At 40.8% G+C, this 12283-nt stretch overlaps 1 protein-coding gene across 3 annotated transcripts in view; it reads right to left on the minus strand.

Moving 5' to 3' along the window:
* mbd2 (methyl-CpG binding domain protein 2) overlaps positions 1-12283 on the minus strand; it is a 39196-nt gene that overhangs the window by 5561 nt on the left and 21352 nt on the right. For 2 of the 3 annotated variants that reach the window (XR_006054142.1, XR_006054141.1), the window contains exons 6-7: positions 11558-11686; positions 3030-4062 (exon numbers count right to left, since the gene is read on the minus strand). Coding sequence is in view for 1 of the 3 variants with exons in the window: in XM_042218716.1 (XP_042074650.1) it covers positions 11569-11686 (118 nt within the window). In the remaining 2 variants the exon portion in view is untranslated. Of the gene's footprint in view, positions 1-3029; positions 10828-11557; positions 11687-12283 lie in introns of those variants that run through there. The other variant, XM_042218716.1, reaches the window with a different exon arrangement.

Raw genomic sequence — 12283 nt, forward strand, 5'->3', positions numbered from 1 at the left:
AGTCTTGCCATTTCAACCAATCTGCTTTTCAAAAGTTTTTTTAAAGTTGCAGTAAAAGTCATTGAAAAGATGAATCCCTAACAAGAAAATAGCAGTTTCACAGTGCTGAAGACTAAACCCAGAGTATTTTAAACATGTGACAGCCAGTTAGCATGTATTGAAAACACACTGGCTTCACTCATTTCAGAAATGCTTGGCTAACAAATACACATGACACTGAATTTATCATGTTGTTTATGTCAAAGCTCTGTAGCGGAAGGAGATTTGGGCACCTTGAGAAGACTAGTGTTGTGATTGGGCACTATGCAAACAAAACTGAATTGAACTGAATTGGAATGGATGGATAATTGAAAACCATAATAGGCCAAAAGACTTTTGAAATTTTTTTAATGCACTCTGCTGCTGCTCATTTGCTTTCCCATAAAGTACACTTAGGCTGTGTGTGTTGTGATGGAAACAATCAGATGTGACATCCAGAAATAACCAGAACAAACGACGACTGCACAAACACACACACATAAGCTTGTGTTTGTATTGATATAATGGATTATCTAACCCCTAACCCTATATCCTTAAAGCCGCTCTCATGAATATTCATACATTAAAAACACAAACAATTAATTTGTGTATGTGAAAGGGGTCGCTCGTGGTGACAAATACCCTGATAATTATGCTCTGCAGCTCTCCTCGGCGCTGGAGCCTTTTTCTTCTGCTTGTTATTAATTTTATCTTTTTGTTGCTTTAATTCCAGAGGAAACAGCTGGTTAACGACTGAAAATGCTGATGAACCCACTGCACGCTCATAGATTCAGTTTTATGTTCAGATTCATGAAATATGCAACATGAAAGTTGCAACTTCTCTCCTGTTTATCTTACACTTCTGACTGTTAACATGCAAGAGGAGGAGGGTGACATTTTAAAAACAGGACACAATTGAGTACTTTTATCCACAAACTGTGCAGAATGGGTTTTTTTCCATACATCCATCCATGTATTTTCTTCCACCTATCCGGGGCTGGGTCGCGGGAGCAGCAGCCTAACCAGGGAAGCCCAGACCTCTCTCTCCCCAGCAACTTCCTCCAGCTTGTCCGGGAGAACAACAAGGCGTTCCCAGGCCAGCCGAGAGATATAATCTCTCCAGCATGTCCTGGATCTGCTCCGGGGTCTCCTCCCACCGGGACATGCCTGGAACACCTCACCCAGAGGCATCGTTATCAGATGCCTGAACCACCTCAACTGGCTCCTTTCGGTGTGGAGGAGCAGCAGCTCTTTTCTGGCCAAACTCCTCGCCCTTTGAAGGAAGCCCATTTCCGCCACTTGTATCCACAATCTCGTTCTTTCAGTCACTACCCACAGCTCATGACCCCAGGTGAGGGTAGGGATGCAGAATGACCAATAAATTGAGAGCTTTGCTTATACATTCAGCTCTCTCTTCAACGCGATGGACCGGTATAGCGTCCGCATCACTGCAGCCGCAGCATCAATCTGTCGATTTCCCGCTCCCTTCTCCCATCACTCATAAACAAGACCCCGAGATAGTTGAACTTCTCCACTTGGGCAGGAATTCGTTCCTGACCTGGAGTGTGCACTCCACCCTTTTTCCGGCTGAGGACCATGGCCTCAGATTTGGAAGTGCTAATTCTCATTCCTATCGCTTCACACTCTGCTGTAAACTGCTCCAGTGCAAGCTGGAGGCCATTACCTGATGAAGCCAACAGAACCACAACTTCCACAAAAAGATGAGATGAGATTCCGAGACAAGAAAAGTGACAGACTTCTGCCACCTGGCTACGCCTAGAAATTCTGTCCATAAAAATTACCAACAGAATCGATGACAAAGGTAACTCCAAACTCCGAACTCCTCCCACACCAGGGTTTTTCCGTCAGCCACTGCCTGAGCCGCGTTCCGCTTGGTCTGTCAGTTCCTATCAGCTGCCTCCGAAGTCCCACAGGCTAACCAAGCCCGATAGGGCTCCTTCTTCAACCTGGTAGCTCCCTTCAACTTTGGTGTCCACCATTTGGTTCAGGGGTTATCACCACAACAGGCACCAACCACCTTGCGGCTGCAGCTCAGTGCAAGCTTAACACATCCTCTTTGGATGTGTTAAGCTTTTTCTGTTTATGATATGAAGTTTTCATGCTCTCATATTCTTCGAGAGCCCCCTCAAAGACAGAGACTTTTCACAACCTCTCACTGTGCTGTAAGCATCTCTGACTGAAGTGTTCTTGTGCCTGAATAGAAGCAAAGGTCTGCAGCTAGCTTCCTACACATGTAGGAAGCTTTCACAGCAGCAGCACAGTAATGCTCATGGTTTTAAAGTGGCATGCTCACGGTTGTAAAGTTTGAGCATAAATCCAGATTTATCACCTGAAATCATCATTACTGGTGCTGCTTCCTGCCTCCAGTCAAACCTCAGCTGCTGTTTTCTCATGCGGAGCACGGACGGAGCTGCTGTTACAGGATGGAAGCAGGAATCCCTGAACGAGGCAGAGGGAGAGAGGAGCATCTGGCACAGAAGCAGGATTTTAAATGTGTGGTTGCAGTGATCAGAAACCGGCATCATGGAGCCATTAGCAGATGCAAATGAGGGCAGAACTGGCAGGCTGGTTTGTCTCACTCTGTCTTTAACACACAAACACCACGAACACCAATACAATCACACACAGACTCCAACATCTGGACTGGGAGCAGTTTGTGCCAAATGTCTGACAGAACAAACTACCCGCTGATTACTTAACTTTTCTTTGAGCTCCAACAATGACTTCTCATCCCAGGTTTTTCCTCATAATTTATTTCCAGGAGCCTCCTGGCGGCTGTACCTTGATTTACCTGCCACAGCAATAAGCACCAAGAGATAAAGGCCCCAGATCTGCTAACTCCTTACTGTGAAATTAGAGGGATGGCACTAAAATCTACTTGTATAGGTTTAGCCGTCGGTATACACTGAAAACCGCATACAGCTAAAGTGAAATAAAACTTTTTAAAAAATCAGATTCCACATTGTTAATTCAGTATTTGATATAAATACCTTTGGCAGCAATTACAGCTTTCAGTCTTCTTGGGAACGTCTCTGCTGGCTTTGCACAGCGGGATTTACAGAGGTTTATCCCATCCTTCTTTGCAGATCCTTTCAGAGAAGGAGATTTTCATGTGAGACCAGGTGTGTGACCATTCAGGCAAAACAAATGTTTAGATGCTAGGCGAAAATACCACTAAATATCAAGAAGGGGGAGGTCTGCACAGTGTTATTAACTGTAAACCTTCTTCAGCTCCCTTCAATTCCAGATATCTGACCTATTTAGCCTCAGTTTGGGGAAACAGCCTCCATGCTCAGAGAAAAACAAAAAGACAAACATGACTCTGAATATAATTATTTATTCCAGTCCAGTCCAGAAAATGTACACATATGTTCTCAGAAGGTATAAAATTTGTCTTTAAATAAGTAATTGTTCTATTTCATATAATTGTAAATTCTCATTATTTCATTAAAACCCCTGAAGCTGACATATGACACCACAAAGGAACCAAAATCATAAAAGAGCAAAAAATGAAAGTTAGTAGAGTTAGCAAAAGCCGTCCAGCAGTTTGCAACCTGACTTTGGGTCTTTATGAAGGACTTGCTCTTAAGTACATTCTGTTTTTTTTATTATTTTTTTTTATCTACTTTATATTAAAAAGAAAAACTGCAATAAAAGAAATGCTTGTTGTAAAGTTTGCACAGAGAGAGGATTAAAGGCTTTGGTTGCTTCAAGCTGGTTCAGGCTCCACTTATTGCTACTGTAGCCTCCGATGTCAGAGGCATTGTTGCTGGTATTGTGTCATTATTGCTGTGGTTGTTGCTCCCACTGTTGCTACTGTGACTCTGGAAAAAAAAATGTTTCCAGATGTTTAGAAATGTCAAGTGCAAAAAAGGCTCCACAACAGGAAGGTTGAAGCGATCATCCACGGAAACAATGGATCAGAACGGGTGACGTTTGGGCTGTGGGAGGTCTGGTTTTTGGTTTGTTGTCTGGATTAAGATGAAGGCGGTGATAACCCTGAGGCTGGTAAACAGAGGAACTCTAGAGAGACACAAAGAAAGAAGAGGAGTTACTATGACAGTTCACGTCTCAGTTTGAAAGATCTTTAAAAGATGGGCTGTTCTGTAAAACAACCTTCAAGTTCAGTTCCTATTTGCTTAAATTAAACTGTAAAAACAAAAAAAAAATTAGCACTTCATAAATTCAAGAAGCATTTGGGTTCAAATAACTCTACCCCAGCCCTACAGCATGCTTGACCTTAAGTGGGCCAGGCCCTTTCTGTTAGGTGCTTTTCTGCCTGAAATAGAGATGATTAGATCGTTAGTCTATATGTCATGTTATATGTCTAATATCTTTCTTTTAAATCACACATTTTATAACCTGTAGTGAGCAATGCTCAATCAGTGAACTGACCGATATGCCTCATTAAATGTTTATGTGAGAGTGAACAGAGACCAGAAGCCTGGATTACATGAAAAAAAAAGTTACCACCATTGTACTAGCCCTTTTCTGTGACTGGGGCTTTAATTTTTGTTCAGCTAACTCAAAGAAAACCCAGCTTTGTTGAACGTGTTGCTCAGCACACTCACTGATCCTGAGATTAAAACCTTTGGATCGTGTGTTTCTTAACCTACATTTTTACTTGTGGTTACATGAGATAAGCCTATTTTAGTTTTTATGAGAATCAGGCCTCCTTTGTCCATCTTTTTGCATGACAAGACAATGCTCTTGGGAAAAGTGAAGATATTTTAAATCTTGGAATTAATGTTTGAGTTTGGTAGGGATTATTTAGAAAAACTGTCCTAAAAAATATTTAAAAAGCTGCCACTTGTGTGTAGGCATTAATGAAGTGCAAGCAAGCACTGATATCTTCCCAACAAATAGATTGTAAGGCTCTGTGGAGACCTCTGAATAAAACTCTGCCTCCCACTTCCTTCTCTATAAACCCCAAATTGACTCATTAAGTTCATCTTAATAAAATCCCCCAAACTAACTGCCGTGTTTCTCCCTCCTCCTGCAGAATAATAAACATTCGCCTCTGTACACATTGAAATATCCAATTAATGCACTGAGCTTCCATGTTAATCATTAACTCCTCCATTAACCCCACCCCACCTTCTCCTCCTCCTCCTCCTTGGTACAATAACGAGGAGGGTGGAGCTACAATTAGGACAACTAGGAGCCTTTTGCCTGTACAGAAAACATTTTAATAATATATCAAACATCAGAGTGAAGTGTTCGCTCAGCAGGAGAGAAGAGGTGATATCACACATCATATGTTCTACTCCTGCTCCTCCTCCTCAGCCTCCCCGTCTTCCTCAGCCTAACAAAGACGTTTGACCACACTGCTGACCACTAAGTTTCCAATTTTCCCAATGTGTCATTGTGAATCCCCATTTTTCTAATACAGAACAAAATCCATTTTTATTCTCATCCTTGAGCTTTCAAATGTCTAATTAAGCCATTGTTAATCCATCATTGTGGCATTTTCAAATCCTTCCTCCTTCATTTCATTTCCATTTTCCATCATAAATCTCTTTTGAATCAATCATCCTGCCGCTTTGAACCCCTATTGATGCTTTCACTTTGCCACTTTGAGCTCTAACTTTAGTCATCCCTGTTAATTACCATCCTGAATTATTTATTTGCCATTGTAGTCGCCCTCTGTACCTTCTGTTTTAAATATTTAATTGTGCCATTTGATTCCCTCCTTCACGCAATTTGTCATTCATTGAGGCCTGTTTGAGTCCTCCCTTGTTTATATACGGAATCGCCCCGTTCTTTCAGTTCTCAGCCCTATACTGGTCTCACTATTCCGTTTAAGCTTACTTTTCCATTTAATTTAATTATTAATTTGATTACAGATGATTACATTTTTCTCTATTTGAACTCGTAATATGCCATTTGGAATCCCACCTTCTTCCCATTTTAGATGTTTCTATTGTATTGAATCCAATTTATTTCTCCAGTTGGTATTTTCTTTTCACTGTGCAATTTACAATCTTTGCTTTTTAACGATTTTGAATCAGCTGTTTTATGACGAGCCTACTTAAAAAGGTTAATTGTGCCATTCAGAATCCTTCCTTCATCTCACTATGAGTCAATCCATCTGAAGTACTCAACCTCTGTATTTGTATTTTTATTGTGCTGTTTTGAATCCCTACTTTGTATTTCTTTTCAACACTAGTTTATATGTTGACGAATCCTTCATTAGCTTACTTTGAATGTCTCGTCATGACATTTATAATCCCCTCACCTCTTTTTTTGATAAGTGTAGTACTGAATTTGCAAACTGTACTCTCTTACTGCACTCGTTTTAACTCCTCAGTTTGACTCCTGTAACTGTAACTGAGTCTGTAACCTGTAGTCTCTTACTGCATCTAATCTCCTCCTTTAAATGGTTTTAAATTTTAAACAATCCCATCTCTAATTTTATGTTTTTAATTTTTTGATTACACCATTTTTTTTATTCTTAACTATCCTTTTTTTATCCTTCGTTAGCCTAATTTAAATTCAAACTGTACTATTAACCTATGCAGTCCAGTAGGCATTTTTAATTCTATTCATTTACTGAACCATACTGAATCCCAACATCTTTAAATTTTTAATAATTTTGTTATTTCACCTTCCCCTTTCTTCCATTTTTAAATCTTTCTTTCTGAATCACTAGCATCTAAATAGTTTTTGAATCGATGGGTATTCCAAGATGAAATTGGCTTGCTTTAAATCTGTCTTTATACCATTTAGAATCCCTCCTTGAAACTGTTATCCATGTTGCTGTAGTACTGAATATACAAAATCTCATCTGCATTAAAGCTGCATTATTTTGTTGTTGTTTTTTTATTGTCATTTATCTTTTTAGTCTTTTTTTCATCCCCAGTTTCTACTTTTGAATCATTGATTACATGATGACAAATCCGTTGAATCACCTAGCAACTCATTCAGACTGCCTCCTTAATTCTGATTTTGGTTCACTTTACCTGTAACTGAACCTACAACCCCACAGTTAAACATTTATTTTTAGACCCTTCCTGTGCCATTGTGCATCCTTCAGATTTGCTAGTGTTTGCCAAATCCAGACTTAATGATGAACTCTTTGTTGTGCTGTGTTAGTGTTTCTTTGTTTTACTGTTTCAGTATTAATACATGTGAATGTTTTCTTCCTTCACTGTTTCCATGTTTCGGTCTGATAATCCTCAGCTCACTCTTAATTACTCCCTAATAATTAGAAAATCCTGATAATCTGCTGCTTAATCGAGGCAATTCAGCTAACTGACAGCACACGGGCACACACACTCAGCAGTTATCAGCCTCATGAATGACTTTGAAGCAGATAATTCTCTGTGTCTCAACATGCACTAATTACCAGCAGCTGAAAAATGCTGCAGGAGTCTGAATCAGCTCCTCTGGAAATTACAAGATACACAGCTAATATTCTCACACACACACACACACACACACACACACACACACACACACACACACACACACACACACACAGAGAGAGAGAGATGCTGCTGGTGTGTGTTTGTATCAGTCACAGTCTTTCCTCAGTCAGCAGTGTGAATCTTAAGTCTCGATCAGATAAAAACGGCAGTCTGCTCATTTTAAAGGAACAGTTCAATGTTTAGAGAAATCCTCTTCCTTCGTGTCTTCCCCACAGTCACACGAGGAGATGGATATCAGCTTTATGTCTGTGGAAGACCTCTGAGTGGAGAAAGGTGGTGCTGAAAAGGAAACTCTTTTTGGCTCATATTTGCTCAGAAATGGGATTGAAAGGTCGAAATGAGGATGATAATCGCACATTAATAACACAATTTGACAAATTACACTTCAGCTTAAAAGACATTTTAAAAAAATTAAATATAAATATATCAGCTGATGAACATGCATGGTTCTGCAGTTATGTAAAACTTTGATTACAGTCCTAGATCAAAACTCAAAATCAAGGCAGTTGACAGACTGCATCATTGGTAGGTATTTCAGCCACTGTTTACTTTTTTTAAACACCCAAATGAAAAAGTTTTTAACAGAAAAAAACTGTAAAGCCAAAACAAATCTATGACATTTTAAAGGTAACATTTTCTAATGCCTAAATATGTGCCAGCATGTAGCTAAAATGGACCCAGGCCTAATTCAAACCCCGACAAGTGCAGAAATGCCAATGAGAAATGTTTCACCTCACACAGAAACTCTTACACTCTTAAAAGCAGTACACAAAAAGCCCACAAGGCATGAAAAACCAGCGCCGCTTTTCAGTCTTTTCAGGCTATGGACAATAGCTCCTAATGCAATGAGACTGACCTGTTAATATTTGGCCAAATTTGGCTAACAGCTGATCATTGAGCTTAAACATAGAAGCAAGAAGCTATGACCACTGACCAAAGGTTTATTAGCTTTAAAAGGATTGTAGAATAAAGAGTGAGTTAAACCTAAACCCATCTGTTTGCACAAAAACTGCTTCTTTATTTTATCACCATCTTTAAATTTCCTGCAGACTAACAGCAGACACCCTCTTTCTCTCTTCGTAGCAGAGATGCCAGAATGCAGGAGAGGGTCTAAAGTGGGCCTCTTCCCACCTGTATTTACTATAATTACTTTTTAAGGCTTTTTAAGGTTTTTTGTCAATTTCGATTATTCATATAAAATATACATCTCCACCTAAATCATTCACATTACAATAGATTAAACCACACAATAATGTTTTTCCTGCACATAAATGATTTTGTGTGGTACCAGTACTAACATAACTCACATCAACACTTCTGGTAATGAAAACTGATGCAGTCAAAGAAAAGAATACAGCACCGTTAGACGTGTTTGCCCCCATCGTTCATGGCAGCAGTATTGTAATGTGTTATTGCCACCTAGTGTAGCATGTTTCTGAGTAAGCACAGAATATAAAGGGTCGCATAAAAGATAGAGAATGGCAGAAGCCAACTCAGCCAGAAAACCAACATAAATAAATTAGCAGGACGCTACAAATAAGAGTCAGAGCAGCAGGAAGCAAAGCAAACAGTGTGAGAATTCGACAAAGATTTAAAAGGGTTGTTTCAACAGCTCCGAAGCAGAAACACACACATATACACACACATGCACACAAAGAGAGAGAGAAGCTGCCCACTGCCCCCTCTCTCTGGTCCAGCTATAAAAACCCATTAGTAATCACTCCTCGACTCTCAGTGGCTCTTTTCGCCCAAACGACTTCCATCCAGCCAATCTGCATAAATCTGCATTAATGGACAATTTTCCCTCCACAGAAAACAAATGTGCTTTAAAAAAAGCCTCCTTATCTGTCAGCTTTTAGAGGAAGCATCAGCACACACACTCACACAAAGACACACACACATATACGTAACTGCAGCCTCTATTAACAACAGATAAAACCCAACAGACATATCATGACACGCTTACAAAAGCAATATAACACGAGTGCCGGACAGAAGAGCGCCATGATGCTGATGCTTCAGCTGCTGAATCCTCCCACAGACCGTACGGGAAACATGCATACGGCCACGGGAACTCCACTCCAGCTTTACGCCCTTCGCCATGTTGGTTTGTTTTCTGGAGCCAGAGGAGCCGTTAGAAGGTCAAGTGCTACGTTAATGGAAGATGCTAGGAACCTTTGGTTAGTAAGGTGACATTTACAGTTTAGACACATGGACTGCAGTACTGGACTTTTCTAGAGGTGCAGGTGAAAACATGGTGTCAGGTTGGACTTTAGCCGGTCTTTAACCTGCAGCTCCCTCGCAGAAACGTGTGATGTTGGACTGCACCAGTGCAATAATAATCCAGTTAAGAACAGTCTGCAGGGATCGTGGATGGTTTAAAACATGAATGTAGATGCCCTGTCATCACCCACTGGCCTCTGAAGTATGGCTCTAAAGCCGCGAGTTTTCACTGTCACCACATTTGTGCTTTAAAACCAATATAAACTAATATAACGGATGAGTTGTGGTCATATCCTCCTCATGTGTTTATGACCCAGAACGACTGAGTCCATAAACTGTTTAGAGGTCAAATGCGAGATCAGATATACTCAAAGCATAATCTTGAGATAAACAGCATAAAGCAAGACTGTCTGTATTTTGAATATGTTTTACAAGGCCAGCAGGCACCAATAGTTCAAACATGTTCATTAGTCCAAACTAACTGAGGTGACACCTGCCTCCAACACCAGCAACCAACAGTCAATCAAAGCAGAAACATCCCAAACTTTAAGTAGTGGTTCAGGTGGCAGAGGGGGCCGTCGACCAATCGGAAGGTTGATGGAATGATTCCCGCTCATGCAGTCCTTGTGTTGAAGCATCCTTGTTATCAGTAAGATACTGATGCAGAGGGCTCAAACTGAGTAGAAAGGCACTGTATAAGTACCGGTCCATTTGATGTACAGAGCAGAAATATGACACAGAGACTCAAACAGGCTGTAAACATTGACACCTCACATCTGTAGCCAGCCTCAAGTGGACATGAGAGGAACTGCAGGTTCATTTTTATGCTCCAGAGGTTGCACACCACATGATCAACTCGTTTAACTCATTTGCTCTTTAGCACCACCCTCAGGACAAACTGCACTTGAGTTTTACCGACTGACTCAAGAAATCACACCAACGTTTAACCAGCCAGGTCTGTTCTCCTCGAGTTTTCTTTGTGGGTAAAACCCCTGAGAGGTCTGAAACTCTGCAGCAAAAACCTTTTCATTCTGAAAACAGCCTCTGGTCTGCTGTGCCGTCCCGTTGCCACGGTGACCTTGACCTGGATAAGCAGCCGGAAAATGGGCGAGATGATGGATGGCTGTGTGAACTTCTGAAAGTAAATGTTTTTTAATCTGGATTTGTTTACGGGCTCCGCAGAGTGAAACATAGGCAATAACCAAACAAATTGTAATACAACACACACATTAACCACCGAAACACACACACACGCACACAACCCCACGGCCCATCAATCACACACACAGACACACTGCTGCGCTGCTACATAGCTGAGTTTCAATCAGACGCTGAGAATCTCATCAGCATTCACAACAAGTCTCACAAAACACACACACACACACACACACACACACACACAAGGTTCTGCATCATTCAAGACATTTAAAGGTTATATATTATTCTATTTATTCCTTGTTCCTGTTTGATTCATGTTGTTTGCTTTGTTTGCTTTTTGATCCTAGGGGTTTGTTTGCCAGGCAGATCATGTGACTTTTATTTGCCTATCTTGCATCACAGAGTGAGATAACTTTAAAAAGTCTCTAACACTTCTTCACGTGGCCACCAGAGGTTATTAAAACTTAACTACACACTGTAACAAGCTGCTCACAGCAGTGACCTGTGACACTGCTTAAAAATCACTCCACAGAAACTTTATTTCCTGTCTTTCACAGATATTTCACCTCCGGCCCTCCTATTCTGGCAAGCACGTTGAGTTACCATGACTACCAGTTAACGTCATCTGTCCAGTCCTATCGGCAGCTCATGTGCACATTGGAGACGACGTCTTTAACCCGTTCATACTCATTTCCCCCACATCTCACCTGTCTTGTCTTCAGGCCTTCTTCCCCTCGAGCAGCTCTCGGGTGTTTTCGGCGGCCCGCGCCAAACTGTCAGCCATCAGTGCTTCCTCCAGACTCCTCCTGGCCTGGTACACTTTCATTTCCTGCTCCCTGCACGCACGCGCGCACACACACACACACACACACACACACACACACACACACACACACACACACACACACACACACACACGTCTTTTTCTATTAAGTTGTCTTTACTATTACTCGTAGTCCACAGTCTGCTGGTTTCTCCTGACAGTTTTAATTTCATATAAAGAACATTTTTATAAAATACAAACCTTAAGCAACTTTATTAATCAGAGCAAATGTATCAAAGCCTGCAGACTAATCCTGCACCTCAAGCACTAAATCTTAATACAACGATGATGAACAGAAAACATAAATCATAGAAAGTGACACCCACATTACAAATGAATAAAATTAGAGTACACAGTTCTGATTTTGTGTGTCCAGTCCTACTGGCTGATTGGATGCATGTATCAGCCTACAAGAATTGGTCGCGTCCATCACAGTGTTTTTGTTTTGTTTTTTCATTTTTTTGCTAGTTCAATAGTTTCATCTTAACCTTGTATTTTGTGTCATGACTGGATATTACAGATGCACATAGCTTTTGGGTATGGAAACTCGAATTATTTTGCCTCAAATATGCATCCTTTTTATCAGCCAGCAGGGGGCGACTCACAGAGC

The sequence above is a fragment of the Haplochromis burtoni genome, unplaced genomic scaffold, assembly GCF_018398535.1.
Source record: "Haplochromis burtoni strain Fernald_Lab_line unplaced genomic scaffold, NCSU_Asbu1 Contig_22, whole genome shotgun sequence".
Taxonomy (NCBI): domain Eukaryota; kingdom Metazoa; phylum Chordata; class Actinopteri; order Cichliformes; family Cichlidae; genus Haplochromis; species Haplochromis burtoni.